General features: G+C 40.7%; 1 protein-coding gene across 1 annotated transcript in view; it reads left to right on the forward strand.

The window, feature by feature from the left end:
* Nucleotides 1-26,482, forward strand: part of KCNH1 (potassium voltage-gated channel subfamily H member 1) — a 175,881-nt gene extending 149,399 nt beyond the window's left edge. The window contains exon 10 of the mRNA XM_026072343.1: nucleotides 25,533-26,482. Within this exon, the coding sequence (XP_025928128.1) occupies nucleotides 25,533-26,381 (849 nt within the window). The 3' untranslated portion in view covers nucleotides 26,382-26,482. The remainder of the gene's footprint in view (nucleotides 1-25,532) is intronic.
* Nucleotides 26,483-27,596: the final 1,114 nt, after the last annotated feature.

Raw genomic sequence — 27,596 nt, forward strand, 5'->3', positions numbered from 1 at the left:
GGTATCTCACTTCAGGCATTCGTTGGATGTTCGATTTCATTCTGGGTTGAAGAGCTTAGCTTCTGCTCGGTATCCACCTTAAAATTTTCTTTCAAGAATATTACAGTCATGTTGTGAAGTTCACAGTCAAACGTTCCAACTATGTTTTCCTAAAAATAAAAACAGGAAAAAATGAATATAACTGATTCTGAAACAAGTCTTGAGCCTGAGAAAGCTTGTAACATTTTGGGTTCTGGGTGGCAAAGCGCAGAAGCCTGGCCTTTTGTACTATCTGAAAAGAGCTGGCTACAGTTATTCCACATGAATACATGATGGAAATAAACTTTTAACTGGGAGTCTTTTCCCAGAAGTTATCTGTCCATGATATGTTTCCATTATGCTTTAGTCAGCAATAGGAGCATCCTCACTGGAGCTCAGTGCTTCTTGTTGTCTATTTTTAATGAAATCCCCATTGGATGAGGCATCTTTTCTCTGTTGTGCGAACTACAGTGGGTATCTATTGGATAGTTGACAATTTCTTCTTTTCAGGGTCACTGTGGCTTTGCACAGAGTGGGCATGGCAGAAAATTTTTTTTTGGTGTCAGCTGTATTGAAATAGAATCCAAATGCCACAGTTTCTTTTTTTGGTTTAGGAAGCAGTTTTTGTTTTGATTGCATGAAATCTTTGCTTACAGTGTAAATATATTGAAGCACATAAATACGATATATGTATTTCCATATACATGTGTTGCATAACAACAATGTAGCAACAGTCATCTCACTATGACCGCAGGGTTTTTGCACGGCACCCATTAATTCTGTCCAATCACTCCCAATTGTGTATATTGAGAAAGATATCAAGTTCCTCAAGTTGCTTGCTTCTGAATGCTTCTACATTTCACAGGTTCTTCAAGCTCATTTTAATGAAAGGAAAGATGGATGCTTTCCTACTGTATTGCTGACTCATGCCTCTTAAGTTTTTGTTCTTTTGGGTGGTTTCTTTTACATTCTTCAATATAAATGTATCAAATAGATAAACCAGATGTTTCAGAAGATACATTTTCTTGAGTCATGGCTGTTCTCTGTCTGAATTTCCCTTAGACTCAAGGAAAATTTCTACTGCCCAGCATATAAAGGTCTTTGGAGACTTTTTTTTCATAGCACTGGTTCTCATTACAAAAAATTCAGTGCACATACAGCATTATTTCTTGTGGATTTTTGTATTTTTTGAAAGTTCACTTTTCAGTGTCAGAGAAGGAAGTCCTTTACTTCAGATTGCTGTTTCTTCCTCATATTTGTCACTTCCTTAAAGAGTTGCCTAGAAAAATTGACAGCCATCTTGTAGGAAGATAGATCATAGTATAGTTTTATGGGTTCTCCCTAAATTCTCACATATATGCAATGTAAAGGAGTATGGAGTAAGGTGTATGTTTAAGTGTTGCATTGCAATATGCTTTCAACATTTCCAAAATCCTGCTTTATTTTTGGCATGGTAGAGAGATGCATTTGCACTGAGACTAGCTTATTTCCCTCCTTTTCTGACTGTTTGAAAATGTGCAGCTGTTAATGCTCCTGGCAACAAAGTCATTGCTCAGGCTCCGCAAAATCCATACATCTGTTTATAGACTGTCTGAAGCCTTATTGTATGCATAGAAGTCACAACCTGTTTTGATCCTCAATGTTTTAAGCTGAAGGATTGACTCTCTGCGCTGATATTAAAAGACAGGTTCTGGCTTGATTATTAAGCGTGAACCTGTAGCAGGAGCAGCCATGCAATCGCTCCTAAATGGGATGGTGATGTCACAGGACATTGCAAAGATGAATTCATTAATCTTTGGGAAGGATAAAACTGCTGCAGTGAGAAAAGTCCACGAGGAAATCAGTTCTGCCTGCTGTGCAGGGTTTGGATATTGCCTATGCCAGTGACTGAGAGACTTGGTCATGCCAAATGCTGTGGAAAAAAGAACGACTGATGAATTTAGCACTGCTCAGAATGCAGGAGTCCTGGGTTGGAGGGCAGAACTTGCAACTGTATAAATAATGACCATGGCATAAGAGGAGAGTGTCACAGGCAGCTGGAGTCAGGCATGTCTTAACACTCCAGCCCAGCCTGAACCTTGTGTCAGGGTAATTAGCTTCTGAATGTGGGTGCACGCGTGTGTGGATGAGGGCTATCTGTGTAGGGTTTCACTGCGAGCTGGTGCCTGAGGCCACCATTGGTGCATAGGCACTGAGCTGTGGGGAGGTTGGGGGAATTCAGTTCTATTGAAAACCTATCTGTTTAATCTCTATTTAGGCATTTAAATCAAACTGGTTTTGATTTTGGAATTGCTGAAACCCCCCAGCATTCATAAACTGAGGTATCCTCCTCTGGTGATGGAAAGAGATGCAAATTGCACACTTTATGTATGCAGTATTTTCTACTTGAGAAGCTTACCTGAGACCGCCTGGCAATGTGTGATTCTTCAGAGTAATGGAAATTCATGGGATCTGCCCAGCATTGTGAGAGTGAAATCAACCTGCATTTACCTGAAATGAATGTTTTATCTGTACATAAGTCTAGTAGGGCATGGTCAAATTCATTCTCCAGAATAAATTAACTCCTCTGATATACATTAAAGTGGTAGCAGTTAAAATCATTGTTTTACTGGGTGTGTCTTCCTTTTTGCCTAAAAGCAATTATCACAGTGAACTAAAAGTAGGGACCATGTAGGATATTATTGTTGCAGTACATAAGTCAAAATCATTTATTTACAGCACTGGTAATTAAGTGTACTGTATATAACTAGCATATATGAATCCTTGGAATATTTCTTCTTGCAGTGAACATCCCATATTGGTGGGAAAATTCTGTTCATTTCTCATCCAGGCACCAAAACCAGTAATATTTTTCTTGCCTCAGAAGATGTTATGAAGTTGAATCTGCTTAAGATTCCTGTGTAAAAGGTGGTATGAAAATGGAAAAATATTATTTAAGAGACTAAAGCTTGTGACATAGCACAATGTAAAATTGACTGTTGTTGCTTTATAAACTTTGGATCACATCCTAAGTTACTAAGTTTTATTGGAAGTTTTGCTACCTAAAATAGCTTCAGAACTCATTCATTTTAAAATTCATTTATGGTCTTCTAAAATATAAGGGAATATGGCATCTTATACGGTAAAAAGATTTTTCCATTTTTTTTTCTCTAACTGAAAGAATCAATTATAAAATTGTCACTCATATCCTACATGTGGACTTTGAAGCTACTTTGTCCTTTTCCTCTTTCTTCAATTAATTCTTTAATACTGTAGTTAATATATACAGTAAAGTAGGAAGCAAATATAGACCAAAAATCATCAGGTACCTGGATACTATTGCATGAGGAAAAGATAGGTAATTATACTAACTGCAGTATTGTCAGAGTTTTTTATTATAACTGACACAAGTTACCGTATCAGGCTTGATAAGATTTGTCATATAGGAGCTGACTTCCATCTAGTCAGGTTGCCTGCTTGTCCTGGTGGCCAGTACTGTGTGCTTTAGAACCACATGATCTTATTGCCTGTCAAGCTGCAAAACTTGAAATTATTTTATTGTCACCAATGAGGAGAGAAACAATGTTTTGGTCACTGCAAGGGGACTCGATTCAGGGAGGCAGTACCTTGAGTTTGAGGTTTTGATTTTCTTAAAGAGTTATCTTTGTCTTGCCTAATTGAAGAAGTTATCAGCAGTCATCCGCATTTTCCAGAAATGGTTGGCTTGTGTCTGTAAATTCCACATATTTCCTGTAGAAAGGGTGGATTTTAGGACCTATGCAATGCATGGGCAGGAGAGAGTCATTGACTTGCTGTTTTCTACCTCTTCCATCCCAGTTCCTGAAAGGCGCTGGGTTTTTGAAGACTTGTGATTAGTGGCAGAGGAGATGAGGTGCTGCCTGCATGCTATAGCTGATGCTTCACTGATTGTGCCTAATTGGAAGATGTGGCCTGTCCTGAGAAAGGCTCTGATCCCCAAAGCCATCTTCTGTTCTTCTTATGGAAGAATCTAAACACCTGTAGACTCAGGTACCTGATGGGATTAAAATTTCTCAGTAAGCATTAGGTGTCTAAAACCTACTTTTGAAAATCTGTCTAGGCTCATAGCTGTCTCCTGAGGCGATTAAAGAACCTTCTGAATATGAAACCAAATTTAATCTTCTTTCAACTGCAGCATGCGAGGAGGGAGAGATCTTCCCTGTCCTCCTCGCTGGGGGACCCAGAGCAGCTGTCGAATGGCCTTGGAGCAGGGGCTGCCTGGGCTGGGAGGAGGATTCCTGAGGTATTTTCACAAATACAATCCTGAGTATTTTTTCTGTGTTATACTGCTCCAGCTACTGCATTGTATGAGATAGAAGTTGCTGGTTTTGGCAGCTAACAGTTTCTGGGTTTATATGTAGATTTGAGTTCTGCCTGAAACTGTGAGTTAATAACAAAGCTAAGTCTGACATGTACTGCAAGACAGATATTTTGACAGTGCTCATTAGTTTTGCAGTTAAAACGAAGGACTTCCCACACACCTACTGTCTTTCTCTGCAATGTCGTTACACCATGGGGAACTCTTGCTAGCTCTTTAACTTGGAGCCTCCTGTGAGGGCTGCAGAAGAGGCCTGCTGGAGGACAGCGGCTGGTGGAGCTCCTTGAGTATATAAAAACATCTTTGTGACCTAAAGACTTTAACTATAATTTCTTAATTTCATCTTTAAAAAATCTTTTTAAATGGCAGGGGTGGGGAAAGGCCTAAAAAGTTCAAATGAGATGTGCTGTAAGTGTTGCATGAGGAGGGATTTAAGTATGATGCTTGAAGTTAATGCAAGCTGCCTGTAAAAAACACAATCTAACATGCTTGATTTGCATCAGTCGTGTTTTTCCTTCTGATTCTTGGTGCATTTCCTGTACATGACAGAGTGCAGGAGACATTTCTCTTGCAAGGTATTCACAGAATTGATAGAAAGTGACCAGGACATGAAGCTGTATGGGTGATGCTTATTTCTTCAGCTGAGAACAGGATTTGATTTTCTGAGCCTAGTGCTTGTGACACATACTTCCTTTATGTTATTTAAACAGAATTTATCTGTTAAACTCTTTGAACCTTGTCTCTATTCTGCTCRTTTGATTTTGTTAAAACTAATACATATTGGAAACATTTTCCAACAAAATCGTGATATTTTAAAACTATGTCCAGTAGTGTGTTAGAGGCTGCAGTGACATCTGTTTGTTGCTTAAAACTGTCATTGTCAAGAGGGTGCCGTGGGTGCCATCAGCTATAGTTAGGCACAAAATTTAGGCCTCAGTCTGGCAGGTAGGTGTGGGAAGAGGGAAAACATACATCTGACTCCAGGCCCTTTCTCAGCTTTGACAAAGTAAAGAAGGGAGAAGATCTGTCACTCTCTCCTGTTCAGGCATTTAGGTTTTCTCTTATAAATAGATGGCTTTAAAAGACCTAATTGGAACAATGGCCTTATCAGAGATGATGGATCTTCCCATTGCATCCTCCACTGCCTAGGAGTTTTTGACCTTCCCAGCAGCAAGCTGAGCTCTGTCCCTGACTGCTGACTCCAGTGCCTTTGTTCAGGCCAAATTAGCAAGCACCGAGAATAGTCGAGGTGCTGCCATCAGGCGCAGGATGTCTGGTGTGTACTAGTCCTGCTCCCCTTGTATGCAAAACACATCTCTATGCAGTATTTCATGCATTTGCAAAATTGTTGCACAGGTTGTTCTTGCACTTAAAATAAGGACATAGGCGAGTCAGTATTCCCTTTGGATGTTTGGTCTGTGAATTGTTTGGAGCCATTTTGGTTAGCCAGAAACCTAGTGTAGCTTCTGTGTGTGTGGTTATCTACAAAGCCAGCAAGGAATAGTTGGATCATCATATTCCTACAGCAGCCTCTTGACATTATGCAGCATTATGCAGTATTTCGGTCGCTGCAGGACCTCTGCAGTAGCTGATATTACTAACTGCATAGAAAACTTACAATTGGTTAGTCCCAAGCCTACAAGAGGAGGAAGGACCTTTCTTTAGGGTATTAATCTAAGACTTGGGAGATATTAGTGCACTTCTCTGCTCTGCAAAAGATTTCCCCACTGGCCTTTAGCAAATAATTTACTTCCTCCAGTCTTCTGTTACCCATCTATAAAATAAATATGGCATTGTCCTGCTGGACTGCAGCTAGGAGAATTAATTCTCTGTGTCTATTAAAAGGGTAATGTGGTTTGTTCTGAGTTCTGATTTCATCTGTTGGCAGGAGCCACTGCAGCCATCACAATGTTTTCATGCCATTCAGGAGGTCGGTTTGCCTCTCCTGAGATAAGCAGGAGGGAAAGGGAGCGGCCTTGCTGTAGGACTCCCCTTTCGCTGAGGCTGAGCTAGACACTGCAGAGCAGCCAGGTCACATCTGTGATGTGCAATTGGTCAGTGAATTGCTGCATGAAGCTGGCAGGAGACTAGATGTGCCATTTCCTTGCCCTGGTGCCCATTAGGGTTGTAAACAGAGTTAAAGTTCTGGACACAGCAGAAACAGGGTAGCTTTCTGTCTGACAGTGTAAAAAACAGAAACAACCACAAAACCAACAGCAACAACGAATTTTAGAGTGCCTTAACAAAGAATGGTATGCTTTCTCATCATCCATTTAATTTTGGTAATTGCTTGTTGTAGCTCTGTCCCTGAACAGTTTTGGAACATGAAGAAGCCTCCTTGAGAACAGTGTGTTGTACTAAAACATGTAAACGCCTTGGAAATTCTCAGGCAATTGAGRGTGACGCACTGCTTTAGCACTGGTGCTGGGGATCATTTGCAAGATGCAGTTTAAATAACCAATACATGCATGCTGGCCAAATGTTTTCAGAGAGTGGAGGAGCCAGTTTAGCCTAACCAAATGTAGCTGGATGCAGTGCAGACATAAGCCAAGCTTCTCCCTGCCCCCAGTGTATGGGGGATATTGAGATGCTGTTCTCACATTGAGCTAAGCCCTTTTGTCTGTCTGAGGACTGCTTCTTCAAAGCTTTGATGTGGTGCATATCCAGTCAATGGTGGATTCAAGAAGATAATCAAATGCAACATGATATGATGAATAGCTATTCAGGTAGAAAAGCCCCCTCCTTCCTCCCAGGAATCCTGTTCCCTCACATCAGGCAAAGGTGACGTTTGTGCAATGTCTGATTGGTTACAATATCTCCTGTGAAGTAACTTGAATCAGCTAACAGGGATTCACTGCAGCATCCTGTGCCTTTGCCTAATCCTTTTGGGTCTGCGTGCTACACCAGCAGCAGGCAACCAGCCGTTCGTGACCATCTCCATGCTCTTTACCAGTGAACCTGGGGCTCTTTGAAGCAAGAAGCTTTAACAACAAGGTTAAAAGGATCTTCTTTTAATCACCTCTGTACCTGAACAAAGTTGGAAGTTTGGGTGCAGGTGATATAAGAGCAAAAAAATCAAACAAAGAAAAAACAGGTGATGCTGTTGTAATTCATATTTTCAGCAAATTCAGTTCCAGACAGCATGTGCTAAGGGCAGCTGACCTGCACAATGGGTGATGATACACAACCATATTTAAGATTGATGCTGAAAAATTGCATGACGTACTGAAGTAACAGCTTTTCAACTTATAATTTTCCAAGAATGATGATTTTGAAGACAAATAGTTTAAATTTTAGCTGTTGTAACCAAAACTAATGTTCTACAAATAATCCTTTTTATTAATAAACGAGCTGTTTTATTTCCTAAGAAGTCATGTATGAAATGGCAAATGCTAAGTAAGAGGAATACCATTAGTGTAAAAGATAAATTCTGTTTAAAATGTTGGTCTGACAAAGCTTCCTGTCTGGTGAAATGTCTAGTAGAATGTGGACAGGGCTTTTTCCTAACTAGGTGGGAAAGATTATTTTTGGGGGAAAATGGATTTGGACATAAAAGTTGAGAAGATTTCTGGGCAGTACTTCTTTAAAGGGTATTTCCATTTATTCCAACATCACAAATGAAACCTGTCTTATTCCTTGGAGTTGCCACTGGAGTTATTTTTTCTTTCTACCTGGAAATGCCTTTTAGCAATTGAGCTCATCTTCTGGCTTGGCCTGCAATCAGACAGCTAGTTGGCCTTCAGGTCTTCCACTGGGCAGCACATCACATCCATCCAAACTGTAGTTGAAATGCTAGTGGTGGATTTGTTCAACCCTTGTTCAACCTAAACAGTAAATTTCTGACAAATCTTCCCAAGATCCTTCTAAAAGTTGAGATGTCAAATATGTATGAAATTAGTTTAGCAAACCTCTTTGAAAAGTTTAGCATCTGGTGCTATGTTAGAAACAAATGGACTTTGTGTGAAACTGGTGTTATCCAGCATTTCCTACTGTTTGTCTGTGAGAGGGGCCTCGTGGATTGGGCTTTGTGCGGCAGACAGAGATTTGGGCTTCCTGCCTGTTCTGGTCCTGAGCTTTGGGGAAAGGAGAGAAGGGGAGTATTATCTGTGAGTATTTTAACTCTTCACCTCAGCTCACTTCCTGGCCGCCCCTTGCCCTGTGGCTCCTGGGGCCCTGCACAACTCACAGGCCAGGGGAATGGGCAGAGCAGCAGGCCAGGAAGGGTGCGTGTGGATCTCCACATGGTGGAGCAGCATATTTACTGAAAATTGTCTTAGTGGAGAGCCTTTTCATGTAAGCAAGGCACGAAATGCACCAAGCGATGCTCCCAGCAAGCGCTCACATCCTGCCCTGGGACTGCTGTCTTGCAGGCTGGTGTCAGATCCAAGTTACAAGTGAGCCTCTGCAGCTTTTGGAGTTCAGGGGAATTAAAATGATCTTTGCAGGCATTGCCGTATGCTCCTTGATGGCATTTTCCAGAACTTTCTATCACTGAAGAGCAAAAACTGGATCTTGGCAGTTGCCTGGTGCTCCCACGTACTTCAGCCAAACAGGCTTTTTGGGCTTAGCAAAGACTAGACCTGCTTAGCACAGACTAGACCAGGTCTGTGCACGCACAGTGGGCTTGTTGCACCAGTGCTGTTGTGGAGTCCTTGCACCAGGAGCTGTAGGCGTTGCATTGTTTCATGYGGCAAGAAAATGTTTGCTACTGTAGCTTTGTGGAAAACCTGCTTGAAATCAGGAAATGCTGTGGCTTCTTCATATGAAAACAGTGCCAAAACCCTCGAAGCGAGGCCAGTGCGCTGGAGGCTGGGCGAGTCATGGGTAGCTGCATTCCTGCCTCCCTCTGCTCCCAGGGCCCACATCCAGCTGGGGAATGATGCCACTGGCAGACACTGCAGAGCCAGGTAGAGGCCTTTTAAGGACTTATTTTCACAAGCCGATATAAATCTATGCTGTGGGCAGGTTGGTGATAAAGACACACGTTGGGAGGGCTCAGGGGCTTACTAAAGGCAAGTGAGAGGACAGCAGGAGTCAGAAGAGCAGATGTATCACTGACAAGCCTACGAGACATCTAAAATCTGCTTGCCCTTTCCTGCCCCAGTGGAGCCTGTGATGAGAAAGACACAATGATGGCCCAGGTACACTTGTTCTTGAGCTGTGATTTCAGTACAAACTTCTCTCAGAGAAAGCCTGGGATTTTCAGAAGGGTGCACAGAAGTTAGGTCACAAATCCTAAATGATGCCCATGAGAAACAGGGTTATTACGTAGTGAGAGAGATGTTCCTAAAAGCAAGTCATTTTGTTAGGATGTCATTGTATGAAAAACTGAGAGCTCTTTTCTTTTGTGTGAAACATGGATACTATTGCCAAAATTCAACTTTCAGTCTCTGATGCTGCTTATATAATTATCTGCTTTGCATTTCTGAGGACTGTAACCTCTCTTAGTTGAAAAAAAAACATCAGAAGGGGTTTTCCTGTATTGTTTGCTATATGTGCAAACACTTTTATTTTCTCTGAGGTCTCTCTTAAATTGTTCGGCTATGTTATTGCCTAATATGCACATCCTGAGATAACAGGTTGGCCTGACTATTGCTTACTCAGATTCAGAGCAGTAAAATGGGCTTTACCTGCTGTTGTCTTTGTTTGAGTTTAGGTCCATGTCTAACATATTATTTTGGATAATAGTGTCTTTTTGCTCTCTCTGATTAGAATTTCCATTAAATGACTGTTTCCAGTATATTGAAACACTCACTTTAAGGCGTCTGGTTTTATTTCTACATGTACTTAACTGCTCAAGTGCTGCCACAGTCTTCAGTTGTTAAGAAAATAGATTCCTTTTCTGGATATATATTTTTCATGTCTCAGCTTATGCCTCTGGTGTAAGATCATCTGTCTTCTCATGTGAACACATTTAAGTGAGTTGCGGTACTAGTAATTCCTGCAGACTTGTTGTCTTACAAAGACATAAGATAGAGCAGAAAGAAGAGGAGAACTCTCATGAAGGGAGAAAGAGAGTGATTTTTGATTTTGTTTGCTTAATTCTGAACAGTTAAGCAAATTTGTGCACTATAGTCAAGTACAGTCATTGTACAGCCAACAGAAAATTTTTACAGCACCTATTGAAGTGTCTACTGTTACGTTACACTTTGCATTGGGAATGGTCCCAAATGGATATCAAGTTGCGTAAGGCCCTGGTTGTATACTCCAAGTTGTATAAGGCATGTTGCAAACATTTGTTTCATCTCTCCATGCATAAAAACAGAACGGTGTGGTGCCAAAGCAAAATATCACACCACCTGCCGATGGACAACAGCAGTCTGAAACCCACCAGGCTTCCAGAAGAGTCTCCAACCTCTCCATGTCTGCAGTCTTTTCAGATCTCAGCAAAGTGAGAGCACAGCATGCTGTTTAGAGCCTCTATTTCTGGTCAGGATGATGGTGTTTTATATTCTTTCACTTGAGATAGTAATCATTTTGTGCAAAACATGATTCTAGAAAATGACTAACATACAGCATAGTATGCAAGCTTGTTGAAAATATCTTTCTTTTGTTTTAAAAATGATAAAATTCTGCTATATAAATATAAAACATAGATGCACACAAAGAACTAACTGTTGGCATGCGYGCTCCTTATCAGCAGGGTACAGATAGTTAAGTCGAGATTACAAGGCTCTACTGCACTCCTGGCCTAAGAAGTGGCCTTGGTGGTGGCTCCTGCTGAATCCCTGTACAACTCTGAAACTCCAACTATGCCATGTTACAGCATGTTGGCAAGTTATAGGGATTAAGAGTCCCAGTCCCAGTGCTACCAGTGGAGGAGAGGTGGCTTCCTTAATAAAAAGCTGTAGCAAGGGTGGGARCTGTGTATCACCTCTTTCTTTCTTCACCTCAGAGCAATGGAATAAGGAGAAAACTGTTTTACAGTGCTCCTTACAAGGAAGCAAGGAGACCTCAGTTATWTAAGCTTAGCCCAAAGTGATGTTAGAACATGGGAGAGGAAGAGATGGCAAAGCACAATAGGTAAGCGATCAGTATTTTTTTGGTCACTTAAAAGTGCATAACCATGTTGAGATGCAGTCTGTGCTCTTCAGACTTGCCTCTCAAATGAAAATAAATTTTTGCATTGTTTCAGCAAAGTAGGAAAATGGGGGGGGAGGGGAAAACTTAAATGAATTGTTACCTCTAAGCTGAAATTAAATATTTTAGCTTGGGGAAATGAAGAGTTAGAGTTGGAAAGCAGAATGAGGTGGCTGTTAGTTAAAAGTGAGACAGCTTTCAGGCTCAGGAAGTTTATTTTCCTCATTGACTTGAGAAGATGGGGAGAAGGAAATGCCAAAACCACCATCCATAGAGTTTTCTGGAATTGGGTGTCTTCTCCAGTTGATATTTTCCATTCTGAATTAATAAGGAAAGCATTCGCTAGAGGAGGAATTAGAACATGTGGATCCTACCTTTCTGATGAGGACCTTTATCTACAAGCTGTAGCACCATTTTTGTCATCTTCCTGCTCTGTCCAGTCTAATGAATATTCAGCTGTTTCTTAAAAAGTGGAATAGCTCCAGCAGAAGAGAATGAATGTGCCATCTCCATGCCCTTTACCAGCCAGAATATGACATGGGCCTGAAGGTTGTGGGACCTTAGTTCAAACCCCTGCTTTTTAAAACTGGGGGACTTCCTTCAGTCCTGCCAGTTGGAGCTGTTTCACTCATTTGGAAACATATTTGGTGAGGAAGAGGAAGATGGAGACTGGCCCTGTAGCCTAGATGACACAATTTCTATGTGCCAGTACCTGCTCTGCTGAATGGTTGTGTATCCAAAGTGGAACGGCAAGGGAAACTGAGAGCAGCTCTGCCTAGAGTAACCTACGTATCCCAGCCAAGAGAGAAGCCAAGAAACTGGCCTGTGTCTTGCTGGCAATTAATGGGCATCACTTGTCACAACGCACAGGTTGAGGAAGGAAAAGAAGGGGAGGGAGAGTGTCACCCCTCGTTGCATTTCTTTGCACCTCTGAATTTGAATTGAGTTTCTGTGCTGGCTGAGCAGCCCTGTCCCATAATGTGGTGACTGGAGCATGCTCCTGAAAAGGGGTGTTCAAATCCTTTTGGCAGAGAAGAAAATTTAATTTGCTTTCTGTCATCTATGTGAGTGCTATCAACTACTTGCAAAAGGGAGAAAACATCATGACTATGTGGTCCAAGAGTCTGATACAAGCATATTTTTTCTAAACACAACCTTTTAACAAAAGTAGTTGCAAATTCAGTCTGAATTTATGATGACTGAAATGGCATTTGGGGATGAATAAACCATAGTGAATACATATCTGCTCATATGCAAGAGGGAGAGGTGTGATATAAAGGAAGGCTGGGCTGAAGGCTGTTTTTAGGCACTCAAATCATCCATCAGGCGTCATCAAGAATCCCTGATGGTGTCAGCAATTCTGGAGTTTGCAATTACTACTGCTCCTGATAATAGAGGTAGACATGTAGTGGTTTGCAATATTTAGTCTTAATTTTGTCATTTTTTTAATACACATGATCATAAATATTTTAAAAACTACTATTTCAGTCTACTTGTCAGGAAACAATATGCTTATGCTAAATTATCCTGTTTTCTCCTCTTCTAGACTGACTGTTTTCTTCAGCAAAAATTCAGAATGTTTAAGTTAGCTGTGTTTGAAACATGAGTCTTTTGACAAATTATATTCAGGCTGTCTTGATCTGGAGCTTTTAGCAGTGGACCTTTAGCAGTCATAACAAAAAAGGACATCTTGCACAATTAACGTTTCTAGCTGCTTGTAAATTCTTGTGTGGCTGACATCAGCTATTGCAATATGTGTTGGGCCTGTGATGTTCTCCCATGAAATATGCCATTTTGCCTCATTGAATAATGCCATTTTTCTGTGTCTGTGTGTGTATGGAAACAGAAAAGCCAATACAGCCTTAAGCATTTCTGCTGTGTAAATAATAAACAGTAGTAATGGCATGGATCATATTCGGAGGATTGATGAATTGCAGTAAAACGTTTTAAGATCCATGAATGAAATACACTGATAAAACAGAAAGCATCTACCTATTTCAGTATTTGAATCTGCACTCTTTGCTGTGGGACCTTACAGTCTCTCTCTACAGAATAAAAATACATTAAACAAACTTAAGAATTGCAGCTCAAAAAATTCTCTGTGAAGTTATTTGAAGGGATCTGTCAATTCTTGGTTATTTTAATTAGCTCACCTGTGCATTTGCCAGATGGGAGACAGCTATCAGTTTTGACACTAGACAAGGAAGATACAGGCTCATCACTTACTGCCAGCTAGAACTGGACTGCAGCAAACTGTCAGAGACCTGTTCCTGGGAATTGCTAGTTAAGAGGAGTTCGCTGTAACTAGAAGATCTGAGACTACTTGCTACAGTCAACTGGTTTCTTTCCCTTCAAGGTTTTCAGCCCCTGGCTCTTTGGGCTAAAGAGATTTGACAGCTTCTTTGGGAAATAGTGAGCAATGTACTTTTAATTGCTGATTCTCCTTCAGTCATTAACATTTTGTTTCCTTCTCATTTAATGTTATCCAAATAGTGCTGTTTAAAAGGGAAAGAACAGAACAGTTGATGGGAACTGAGCATTTGGGTGTGCACAGCTCTGCTGTCATACTGGGCTAGCTAGTCTAGTAGATTTATTTTCTTTTTATGCAGAGCTGCAAGTTAGTTGTTTTTCTAAAATATTATTGCTCAATTTTTAAGCTGGTTAACTCAGAGAGAGATACRTAAGGAAGGGTTCATGCTATCTTAGGCAATTTATGCAAGGAACTTACAGCTGGGCTTAATGTAATTCTCAGTTTATCATCTCAGGAGCAGCACAAGCCTTATACATCAGGGACACTGAACATTGTATTTGTATAGATTGGTTCATGAGTGGGATTTCAAAAGTAACTGAGTGACCTGAAAGTTAGTGGGACTGATGTTACTTCATTGATTTGAATACATTTGAAAATACATTTGATACCCTTTTGGAAAGTAAAATACATGTCAATCACTATAAGCCTAATGACAGAAAGCAGACAAATGAAAGCATGAGAAAAAAGGGGCATGAAAGTAATGCACTGGCTAAAGGGATGTTATCTTAATGGTAAGCTAGACTGTTTAAAATGTTTTCACTGGAAACAAACTCTACAATTTAAGTTTAATTATTATCTGAACACATCATTGCTTTCCAAAGCTCCACAACCTCCACATCAATTTCAGAAGTCGAGTCAAATTGTCTCTCGGTTATAGACAGAGGGGAAAAAAATCCCAAGTGAAGTGAACTCACACAAATTCCGTTTCCTTGCAAGAAATACTTGGTAAATGGCCACAAGTCATGGGGAGTATGAGGAAACAGGTTCTGATTCTTGAGAATACATGTTGTATTCTTTAAATGTTGGTGTATGTGACTTGTAGTTTTAACTTAGGTGACAGAGAGATAAGTGAGCAGTAGGAGAGTTCCTGCTCTGCCTTGGGCTCTGCTTAAAGCAGTTTTTGAGGCAGAGTTGTCTGCCCCAGAATGAAGGTGGTGTGTTAGTCTAAGAGATGTGGCTACATGAGCTGTTTGCGTGTCTGGTGTGTGCACACAGATACAAAAGCACCCCAAATGCTAAAAGGCAAAAAAATAAAAACAAAAAAGCAAAGCAAATATTATTTTATAGGTGTTGCTGCTAGAAACTACTGACACCTGTCAGGCAGAAAGCAGAAACATTATTTTTTCCTCATCTGTTACAAATGACATTCCTACAGAGATTTCAGATTTTGAGGGACATTTTAATTCTCAACTGGAAAAGCATTCCTCCACTCCCCCAAACCCTTGCCTGCACTTTAGATATTTGTTTCTAACAGCTACTTTTCCTCTCAGAAATAATACAGTGCTAGTAGATCTTTAGCAAGGTATATTTCTGTAGCTTTTCATATTGTTCTTTTTCTTTTCATAAGTTAGAGAAGGAAGTCACTAATTGAGATATGATGTGCTATAATTGCAGATGTCTATCCAAACTGTTGACCAGTGTCTGACATTTTAATAGTGTGGTTGTCTAGCTTTACCAATTATGTTATTTTAGAGTCTGGTTTGGGGAAAAGGTATCTCTAGATGCCTCAAAACTTGTTAAAGAGCCAGTAGGTTTGTAGATCACGTTATACTAGGTTTGTCTATTATTTCCACCAATTACTCTGGACATATAATGCTAATTTCTTTTCAGTAGTCTCTTTGTAAGATCTTTTTCTTTTTCCTTTTCTCTAGACACTAGCATAGCCTGTAAGCCTGAATTAGAATGAGGAGTTTTACATTAGGCATTGGAGTCCTGGGTGGTGTAGAACTTCTAAATAAATAATAGTGACATGATTAAACAGTAATATTCAAGTCAGGATTTCTAGAATTTATAATTAGGCTACATCATTTGCCATCACAAAGAAGAGCTTCAATACTGTTGAAGCTGATGGTGCTCATGTCAGTAACATATTGTTCTGTATAGACTAAAAACTTTGTTACTTCTATTCATGTGGATACTCATTAAATTATGAGTTTGTGTTTCTTCCAAACACTTGTGTATTAATGATCTGGTAGTGCACAGAAGTCTGACTTTTGAAGAGGTAAGCATGTGCTCCTCTGTCTAAAGGGCAGTGTTGACCCCCCACAGAGCAGCTCTTGGACTATGTGTGTGCCAGGTTTATTCAAGGTTTCCTCACACCACCACTCTTTTACAACCCCACTGCCTGGACCTTCCATATCTTAGTTTGTTTTAAGTTTTCAGGTTATTACTCAAAAAGTAGAAATGTTTGGGAGTACTCTGGAGGGATGTGGCATTAACTGGAGAGAAATCTGTTCCTATGCAGAAGCAGGTACAAGCTGGAAACCAATTCCTTCTGCTGTAGACAGTAAATCTGGAGAAAACCTATTGACATCTGCAGCATTATTGCAGACTTGTGCTTTTGCATGTAGTCCTCACCCCATGCACAAATCATCTGCTGAAACCCGCGGTCAAAGCCAAACACAGGACTACAAACTAGGGAAGTTGCATCAGCCTTTTAAGAAGTGTATGTATTTTGAGGATTGTGCCTTCAAACTTGACGTGCATAATGCTGTCTGCACTCTTGCCTGACATAAATGTGACCTGTGTACCTATATACCTTCTCATGCAAATTCCCTTTACATCCCAGAGATGCAACTYGGGGTAGTATTTAACCCAGGAATTTCTATGGTAACAGATGATGGAAGTGAAATCCACTGTAGATTTCAGTGGGAAGATTCATGAGCCTGCATGGTTGATCCTATATTTTTGTGAGAAGGTAGGACCAATAATTCCCTCCTGTCTGACAAGCCATCACATGTAATTGCAAAAGACGCAAAGCCTCATTTCTCCATTTTTCTTGAGATCTGTTAATACATTGCTGTAGTAATTCTTCACCATAATATACTATGTTGATGGCATGCAGCTTTAGTTTTTTTAACATCAGAGTCAAARTCATTTTTATTGTCAAGCCTTGTCTCTCTCTCTATTTTCTTCTTTCTCGTGCTTTCTTCTTTAAAAAAGAAAAAAAAGATTAGCTCCAATTTTCATCAGACTAACATCAGCCTGAAGATATTTTCATCAGTTCTTGGCAGATACTAGATGGGCTGGGTACTAATAAATGCCCTTTTCCTGATTGTTTTTCTCACGCTTAAGTCCATTTTCCGTGAGCACGATCTGAAGTAATTTTAAGCTTTTAATTGTTTATGATATCTGGCGCTTCCAGACTGTGTGAATGTTTCTGTATGCATGAAAAAGAATTACTAAGCACCAGCAAAAAATGCTGCCATGCTACTTGCTGTTAATACTGAGGAAGACCTGCCAAATCTTGCAGTGTTTGTGCGTGCTATAGAGGTGAAAAGAAGGGAAGCTTGGGGAGCTAATAATAGCAGCAGCTTTGTGGCTAGGAGCCTCGTAATTGTAACTCCATGATGAGAGACTGCTTCAAAACAAGTGAAATCCATATTTCTATCTATTCCTGTGAGTCTTGGATCAGTTCTTACAAATTGAAATTGAAAAGAAATTTGGATATTTTTGCGTAAGACTGAAAGATCATTTCCGCTTCAGATTCAGGCAGATTTTTTTTAGCATTTGACAGGATATGGTTTTCAGTATATTCATAATGTGTTTTAAATGAAGCGTCCCCTGATCTTTAAGACTGTCTCATGCAATGTTGGCACTGTGGTTGCAATTTCAATTGGATAATGACTAGACTAGAACAGGGTTACTAATATATTACTTTTGCCCACCCTTTTGTTTGTTTCCTGCTTGGGACTGTACATATGTGTTGGGGAAGAGTGTTAAAGAAGGTGACTTGCTATTGTTCTGCAGACAGCATTGTTCTGCTCTACTTTGTGGATGGCCAACAGTTCAGAGATGGTGCAACCCCTCAGCGAGCAGTTCATTACAATAGTAGCCAGAGACAGTGGACTGCTTACTTCCCCATGTGCACCGAGTGGTCTTCCCTGGTGCGTCAAAACCACATGCCATTTTCAGTTGTTTCATTCAAACCTGGCCAAGTTGCAAAGCTATGTCAGAGCTACCTTGTGCAACACATTAATGGCTTTGTTAATGCTGCCTCCTCCTATATGCAAGTGAAGGGGGCAGAGTAAATCTTTGTCTGAAACAGATGAATAATCTGCTCAGATGTTAAAGGTTCAGATTTGTGAGCCTTCATTATATTTTCTTCTGATTTTTTTTTCCACAGTCATTTTTTCTGTCAGCTTCAGTGGGAATATTTCCTCAGTAGTGAATAAGGCAGCAGCTCCAGATTTGGCCTGTGTAATTATATRTTGTGGGAAAATATACTAAATGAGTACCGTGACTAGGCTGGACTGAGGATCACTAAGTTTTCAGGAACTGACTAAAAGATATTAATTTTCATCGTTCAATAGCATGCGACCCAGTCTTTCTAAATCACACAGGTATGCATAGTTTGTCTAGTTCTGTGGTCACGTGGAAAATGAAGTGTACTGTATCTTTACAAGACTGTAGCCGTAATATTGAACATTTCACCCCAAAACCATAAAGTGTGCTGCTGATTTACTATTTTCTATCAATGGGAGAACTATAAGGGATTACTCCAAGTATATATGTGGTTACTCTGTCCAGTGGAAGAGATTAGCTGTTCAAATTTCATATTTCATATATTTCATATTTTGGAAGGACAGATTTTTGGTCTCTATTATATTAGATAATTCAACTGATGAAAGGGGAGTTAGACCAGAATAGCTTAGTRTAGCAATTCTGACTCTCTATTTTTTTATATATGTAAAATATAGCAACATAGCCTAAATGACAGAGTAGGATGCAAATGCATGTTATTTAATTCTCCCTTACAAACTTCCTCATTTCTATTTCACTTTTGTAAGGGTTGTTTCTAACACACTGTGTTAGAGCACCATGTGAAACCATCGTGATCTCATGGATAAATAACAGGTTAACAGACAAGAAACAAAATATGGTCAGTTTTCTCACTCGAAGAATGGCAACCTGGGTGTTCTGTAAGGATCTCCTTTGATGTGTATGTACAGGTAGTCAACATATTCATAAATGGTCTGAAAAGGGGATGAACAGGAGGCAACAGAGTTTTCAGGCAGTGCTATATTATTTAGAGTACTAAAGAGGAGGGCCAACGGCAAAGAATTAAGTGGCTATTAAATGACTTGGTGATAAAACAGCTGGTAAATTCAGTATACATAGATGTAAAAAGATGTCCTGGGGGAAGGGGGAGAATCCATCATCACACATGGAGTGGTGGACTCAAAGCACGTTCCACTGCAAAAATTAAGAATAAAGACATTTTTCCTCTCTGCAGCAGGGTTTCTGGAATGAAGGCTACAGCTCACCTCTCTACTACCAGGACAATCATTTTTTATTTGAAGACAAAACACTCAGCTAGYTTTCAGTTCAGACCATATAAACACAGAAGAAACACTCCTAACACACAGAAAGGCAGGACTAGATGAATCTTTACATTTTGGTGGTTAAATTATTCCAAATTCCTAGGTGTGATACTTTTATTTTTGTAATGCAGGTTTTCAGACAGGTATTATCTTTTAGATTATGACTGACTGCATTCTGGGTTCATGAAGGCTCAGTCACAGTGTGCTTGGATGAATGGTGAGGCCCTAGGAGTGACTTAGCTTGTGTCATTACATCAGAACAGCTGTACTGGGTCTGGCCAAGGGCCCTTCTAGCCCAACATCTGAGCTCCTGCCATGGCCATAAGAAAATGCCTAAGGAAGCAATAAGAACAAGACTTTTTTATGTGACACTTCTCACAAGTACTTTTGCAGCTTCCAACTATTTTTAGCTCAGGAGATCTCCTGAGCAGGATACAATTTTTGTCTGTTTGGTAATCCTCAACGGCTTTCTCTACTAAGTATTTGCGTCGTCTTCTGTCCCAGACCTTTTGCATTCAGAACACCCCTTATTAAATGTTTCACATGTCTGCTACCTCTGGGGRAAGAATCTTGTACTTTGGCTGGTGTGTGACTCCTACTAGTGTCATGTGATGCTGTACTTCCCGTATTGGACAAGACGCTGTATAATCAATTCCTACCAACTGCTCTTTGTGCCACAACTGATTTTGTACACCCTGTCATATTCTTTCCTCTATTCCRTACCATAGTCTTTGTGTAAAGGAAGTAGGCATTTAAATTACTATATCAATCTTCTGGTCAGATGAGATAACACTGTTGTTTGTTGAGCATATCATCAGCCTTTTATCTTGTTGCAAGGTGATCTTATATTGTAATGGCCTGCTTACATAAAACTTTTGAATAGATGAGAAAACTTAGTGTAGGTGCTCTGAAATGTCTTCATGAAACAATGTTAGTACCCAGTCCTCTCTTGTTACTATTCAGGGAAAACAACTTGGAGCTAGAATAGATATTTATGGAGAAACATCAGCTCAATGCAAGTAATGAGGTGGAAAGAGCAGCGGGTAGTAGGGAGCCAGCAGAGGGAAACAACTGAAAGACTAATTGTAGGATTAGTTGTTTCACTTGACTTTTTGAAAGGAACTTCATACTTAACTAAATCTACTACATATTCTGCCTCTGTACAAAAGAATTTAAGCACTGCCAACTGGAGCTAAAGATGTTGGAAGGTAGGAAATAATTCAGACATCTTCAAAGAGTTCAAATTGGAAAGCTTAGAGTTAAATTGGAAATTTTAAACATTTGGATTTTGCCTGTGTACTATCAACAAAAAGTTATTATCTAAATCCTTCACTAACTGCCTAGCTGTAATACTTTTACAGAGATTTTTAAACATAAGACTCTAGATTCATTTCCTAAAGGTGAATTTTTAAGTGTCTGAGGGAGCAAGGAACAGAAGTTGTCACTGATGCTAGACAAATTCACTCTTGAAGCAAAAAATTTCAGGAATCTTTCATCAAGATGTGATGATGGATTCTTTATTGCTGTCAATTTTTAAATATGGGTCTGGATGTTCTTCTAAAAGATGTGAGCTAGTTGCAATAATATTCCCTTCAGGGAATCCCATTCAGGGCAATCCTATGGCCTGTCTTACACTGAACATCACATCACAGTTGGTTTTTCTGGCATTACCATAAAGGAATCAATGAAAGTCATATTACTGAAAAATGTCCATGCTGAGTTGTTTAAATGGTCTTCGGTGCTGAGCACAATAAATTCAAGTAACATTGCTGGGCACTCCACATTTGAAAACCAAATAGATATTTCACGTATTCATATATGTCCACCTAGGTCTTTAGATATTTGGGAGAGAAATCTTGGCCCTAATCTCTAAAAGCTGCATATTGATTCTACAAATACAGCTTGAGAACTGTTTCAGGATTTAAAAAAAGGCAGAATGTTTCCCCCAAATTTGCTAAAGACTGTGGCACCTTCACAACTGGTTAGTACCAAGGAAAGGGAAATGTGCTGGGTGTAATCCTGTCTTTCTTCCCTTGGACACCTCTGGTGCACATGCAGGAATGTGGCCACAGGGTATATGCCATCGTAGGTCAATGGGACGTATAGGTGCATGAGTGCAACAGGACATGCAAGTGCGTTTCTCCACTTCCTTAAGTGCATTGTCCAATAATAAAATTGTTACTGAGTCATCATAACTGGATGCCTCAGTCAAATGCTTATGAGATGATTGCAGTAATTTGTGCCTAATAGAGCTATTTTTCAAACTTGTTGCAAATCTAGGCTGAAGCCCCACAATACTCATATTTCTGACAGCCTGGAAAGCTTTCCAGTGAAGCTACCTGACCTAGGACCTCTTTAGGGAAAATGGAGTTATGAAACTAGACTTGAGAATGGATGTGTGATGTATACACTTGTAGGCCTGGTGTTTAAATTTGGGCCAGCATTTCTTGTTATTTCGTTTCAGTTCAGTATTTCATCTCATCCCCTTCATCCATATTTCAGTTTTCACGTATTGCTAAAATGCTCCCGGCAGATTTTCTTCTGTGTGCTTAGCTCCTGAAGAAGATGACATTATGGAGAACTACCTAGCTTTTAAAGTAGAGATGCCATATATTTGCGGTGGTTGGAGTGTAACACATGCTAGAGGGGGTACAAAATAAGCACTATCCCTTCCCAGACAAAAGTGAATGCTTGGAAAGAGTGATGAAGAGGAAGTGCGCTAAAAACTATCTTAGCATATTTGCCATTATATTTTGGCTTTTAACTTTGATTAAGATCCATATTTGTAGCTCTATCAAATTCCACATGAAAATTGCCATACAGACAAGAGGAAGGCCCAGACTTTTCTTCCTTGTAACAAATGAAACCCATTTTCTCTTCCCTTGTACTCTCACTGCTTGTGGATGCAGATGTACATATGTCAGCATAACAAATGTTTTCTGAATGCCTGGGATGCTGCTGAAGCTATTTAACCACTTTAAAATTGCTTTTTCCTCAACAATTGTAGGAAAATAGTCCATCCAAAACAAGTTATTTGTACTTTTATTTGTAAGAGCTAGCGTTTAATCTTAGAAAAGACAACAGCAACAGAAATCCAGAATGCAGTTGTGTAAAGTCTTTTCAATTACTGCTGAGGTTTGCATGGTTATAAAACTTCTGCTTAATATGTAACTATGGAGCTGTTTTGAGAAAATATGGCATTGAGGAGCTTGCCGAAGAGGGGGCTAACTACAGCTTTGACTGGTCTTCCTAAGGACAAGTTGCTGTCTGACAGGTATTTATCCAGTGTCTTATGAGTTAGTTAAAAGGAGCCAATCCGGGAGTTGGAGGCTGTGTTCCCTGCTAAATGTGTGCAGCTTGCCACGTAGATGTATGTGTATGTAAGAAGTTGAACAGGATGGGATACCCGAGGATTGCATTTTTGCATTAATGCCGGTGATTGCTGCTGTGGTGCAGTTGCCTTGTAGCTGGTGTAAGGCTTCATCTGGAGAAAGGAAATTAGGGATCTCATTAACATGGTAGCGATTAGCCATGATAAAGGCAGTGTCTCAAGTAATCACTGCCTCCACATGTGCTCCTTCTCCTGTTACACTCTGATCTCCTGAAGGTAAAGGAGACGGTTTGCACAGGGCGCTGAGGCTGACCACCACGCAGCTCCTCCACATCCAGATGTGTTTAGCATAAATAGGTCTCATCTGGGCAGTGAGATGGAAAGCTGCAGCGGCTCTGGGGACCTGAGCACTGCTGCTAATGTGCCTGTCAGTGCTCACCTTTTTGTGTTTTCTAGGAAATTTGCTTCACTTGTACTCAAGCACAAGCCTGGGCTACCTGCTGCATGAGAAGCAGCAGCTAGTACAAGCACGAGCTGGGCTAGCCTGTTAATATATTACTGCTTGGGACTTGCTCTGCTGCCTCCTCCACTGCACGATGCAGTAGCAGGGCAGCTTCTGTCAAGCAGCCTGCCCATTTATGTGGCAGTAGCCACCATTTGTGTGACAGCAGCCAGTCCTTAAATAGTCAGAGGTTCTCCAGGACTGCCGGGCAAGGTCCTGAGCAGCCRGCTTCGAGCAGGGCTTGGACTAGGGGAGGACTCTGCAAAGCAGCCTGGCCTCTAGCTCTTTAAAGCACCCAAACACCTTCCCCGGTGACACCTGCGAGGGCAGCTGTTGTCACGCACCCCTTCTGCGCACTTAGGGAAGAGGCACTGTCTAGATCGGCAGGTCAGACTGAAACTGCTCTTGTGCAAAGACACACTCACATGCAAAGTGGAATCATTCCCATTAACTGCGTGTCCAGTGCCATGCGGTACTTGGGTGTCCATGGGCGCCAAACACGCAAACTCTGGGAGAGGCAGTATTCGGGGCCACAGAAGTTTGCATAGATTAATTGCCCTGGCTCATCATTGCCTTCGTTTGCTGGGGCTTTGTGCTACCAAGGCAGCCTTAGCCTACTGCTTGAGTGAGCCTCCAGAGACCGGGCCTCGTATCCCTGCTCTGGCAGAGCGCCCAGTGCGGCCACGCTGGACGTTGGGCTGACACCCTTCCTCCCATTACCGTGCTGGGCTGGCTGGCTGTGCGTGGGAAGCTGTTAGCCTGGAGCACTGTATTGATTATCCCTTCCCAGTGAGTAAGTGCTGTTCTTCTTCTAAGGATTATGCTCCTGTGTCCACTTTGTACCGATCCCATGGCAGGCTGAGTTTCCTGGAGAAAAAATAATACTGACAAGTACTCTGTTTTGTTGAATTCTTATCTTATACTTAGCTTCCTATTTGCAGCTTGGAAACAAAATATCCTTCCTGCTAATTTTATTCTTTTACGTCTAGGAAACACTGCCAACTCTGAGAACTTCTTCTTTCCAAAGACCCAGTGTTAAGATATTTTTTTCCCTGCTTCGCAATGGCAAAAATGTCAAGAAGCATTGAACTCGGGAGAAACACTCATTTTGTGTGTGCTAGTGAAGCAGTGCTTATTATGATTATTTTAATTTAAATYTCTCTGCAACAGAGGGATGAGTTTATTTACACATTTTCTAATCATCATTTGAATCTGCAAGTTATTTTGGCACTGGAATGTAAGGATTTAGAGTGGGTTTTCCCAAAGGCAGCTAAAGAGATTAGGTGTCATTGTTCAGTGGAAGTTGGGGGTTATATCTTTTATACTCCCTTTTGAAAACCTCAGCTTAGGAGACCTCCCATTTTCAAACCAACATTACTAGTTCTCCTTTAATACTGCACTGGAGAGTGCCCTCAGTCTTCTGATTGAAAAATATCAGTACGAATATAAAAACCCATGAAGTTCTTCAAGGGAATATGTTGCCAATAAGTCCAGGAAAGAAGTCGTCCCTTGCTGCATTTTGGAGTTGTGTGGGCAGTATGAGGCATTTGTCAGCACTATAAGACCTTTAGAGTGCTCCAACAGATTGCTCAGCCTACAGGCTCAGGAAGATATAATTAGGAGAGTAGACTGAAAATTAATTTTTTCTTTGTGCAAAACAGTCCCCTTTTCCATAAAAAGAAAGATATTAATAAAAATGTGACATTATTCAAGCTGCTGTAGTAATCAGCCCATGGAAGGCTTCCCCTTGTCTCTCAGAGCCCATTTCCCCGCTGTCCTAGTACCCCAACTGTAGGATTCGCTTGAGCTTTGCCTCATCCCTAAACTGTAAGTTGCTTCTAGAAGGGAGCCTGGGAGGGAAGGGAGAGCAAAAAGCACTTTACAAACTCTGTCTGCTGCTTGGAGAGTGCAGAGTAGTCTCTGCAGTACAGACCCCTTAGTGGCCAAGCTGCACCAAAATAATATCAGGACTTTTGCATGATGTGTAACTAGTGAGCTCAAGGATGAGACTGCTCTAAGACATGGGAGCGGTTCTCTGCAATAGTAGAAAACTGTTGCAAAACCATAGACTCAGGAAAACAAATATACGAAATCACTTATAACACAAAATAGAACAAGTAACTTCTGGGGATCGTTATATTTACAATGGCACTGCCTTGATGACCTCTCTGAACTGGATAGATCCTTTTCCCCTTTTTTTGGTGCTGTGAGATGGATGATGTATGCTCTTAAAGAAATAAACCACATTCCACACAACATAAGACATTTGAAAGCTGCAATAATGTTACTGTAAATGTGCGTAGCTTCTGCAATTGTCAGTTAAATTATTTCAGACAATTCTTTCTCTACAACCTTTGCCCCCTAAAGAGTGTGCGGCTAATCATGGTGTGAAATATGTTTCCTCTCTGTAGATTGTATTCCGGAAAATCAGCGATGTGAAACGTGAAGAAGAGGAGAGAATGAAAAGGAAGAACGAAGCACCTCTTATCTTACCACCGGATCACCCAGTCCGCCGACTGTTTCAGAGGTTCAGGCAACAGAAAGAAGCCCGGCTAGCAGCAGAAAGAGGGAGAGATCCAGATGACCTGGACGTGGAGAAAGGCAATGTTTTAGGCGAGCATTCCTCAGCACGCTCGGTGGTCAAAGCCAGCATCGTGACTGTGCGGGAGAGCCCAGCAACCCCAGTATCATACCAGTCTGCTTCAACTTCTGGTGCATCTGATCATGCCAAACTGCAGGCCCCGACATTGGACTACATAGGGTGTAAAGCGTCAGGGGATTACCCACGGCGAAAAGGCTGGGCCAAATTCAGAGATGCCTGTGGGAAAGGTGAAGACTGGAACAAAGTCTCTAAAGCAGAATCCATGGAGACTTTACCAGAGAGAACTAAAGCTTCGGGAGAAGCTACCCTGAAGAAGACAGACTCTTGTGACAGTGGCATTACAAAAAGTGACTTGCGCTTGGATAACGTTGGGGAGACGAGAAGCCCGCAGGACCGCAGTCCAGTCCTCACGGAGGTCAAGCACTCCTTTTACCCTATCCCAGAACAGACTCTTCAGGCTACCATGCTAGAAGTGAAACATGAGCTGAAAGAGGACATCAAGGCTTTAAACACAAAAATGACCAATATAGAAAAACAGCTTGCTGAGATACTTAGGATATTAACCTCAAGAAGAAGCTCCCAGTCACCACAGGAGTTGTTTGAAATATCGAGGCCCCAGTCTCCAGAATCAGAAAGAGACATGTTTGGAGCTAGCTGAGGTGTTTCTTTTTAAAAACAAACAAGCAAACAAACACCCCCCTAACATTTAAAATTTGATCTTTCTTGATGAAAACCAGTGAGGGACCAGTTCACTAAGCATGTTCCCTGTGTCTAAAAAGGTACGGTAACAGGAATTGCAACCTCATGTCAAGATGGCAGCTGACTCTGAAGCCTTTTTGACAGCAAGGGTATAGTTTATAAAGTTTTTCTTTTCTCCATTGGTGCATATTCCCCCTCCTGCCCCTCTTCCCTCAGGATGTTGGAATAAGAGTTCTGAACACAGCAGCCAGACCAGGGAGTGCCAGGCAACCTCTTAGGTTTTTGGAGCATGCCTTATGTAGTTAGCTCGGTTTTTGCCTCTATGATAAGAACTCGCCAGGGTGCTTGTGTTTTCAGCTTTTTTTTTTTTTTTTTTTTTTTTTTTTTTTTTTTTTTTTTTTTTTTTTTTTTTTTTTTTTTTTTTGCTGCTGCTGTCACTGTCTCAGTCACCTGTACAGGATGTTAAATGTCACAGTGTATTTTCATATATCTGTAATAATGCAAAGAACAGTGGGAGGTGTGTATGTCATTTCAGCTGAAAGTGTGCTACTCGATATCAAAGTTATTTTGGGGTAGTCAAAGGAGGGCTAAAAAGGTGGAAAAAAATGTACATTTTATTTACGCATTAACATATTGATAAATTCATCGCATTTAACAGTATTCTCACGAATAGTCACAGTATTTCAGATTTGTTAATAAATGGGATCTTCCACGTTCTCATTCACTGGGCAAGGATATTGATTCTCAAAACTCAGGTTCTCCCTCAGATGTCTTTGAATATTCTTACCTTTGTCTTTAACTCTAACAGCTAGAGGACAAAGGTTTGCATGTGCCGTGTACCTGAGCACGGCCCACTGTAGCATGTATTGTGCTGCATCAGTGTCATTAACCAGTTCTGCAAATTTGATGATCCAGCCTGAAAATATATTGTGGCATTTGTGTCCTGTTTTTGCTATGAAGCTGCACTTTTAATACCAGTTAAATTATTTTTCAAAAGTTTCTGTTTTGATAATGTTCATTGTAGCCAAAGGCTTTCACAGAACTTTTAAAGGTTTTAGATTGTGGCATTTTCTGTACATCCAAATGTATTGTTCCTGATCTGATCTAGCTAGAAAGCAAATGGGTAGTAGGGGTAGAAACACAGTGCTTACTGTATGCAAATGCTATTGTAGCA

The sequence above is a fragment of the Apteryx rowi genome, unplaced genomic scaffold (genome assembly GCF_003343035.1).
Source record: "Apteryx rowi isolate R43461 unplaced genomic scaffold, aptRow1 scaffold_34, whole genome shotgun sequence".
Classification (NCBI taxonomy): Eukaryota; Metazoa; Chordata; class Aves; order Apterygiformes; family Apterygidae; genus Apteryx; species Apteryx rowi.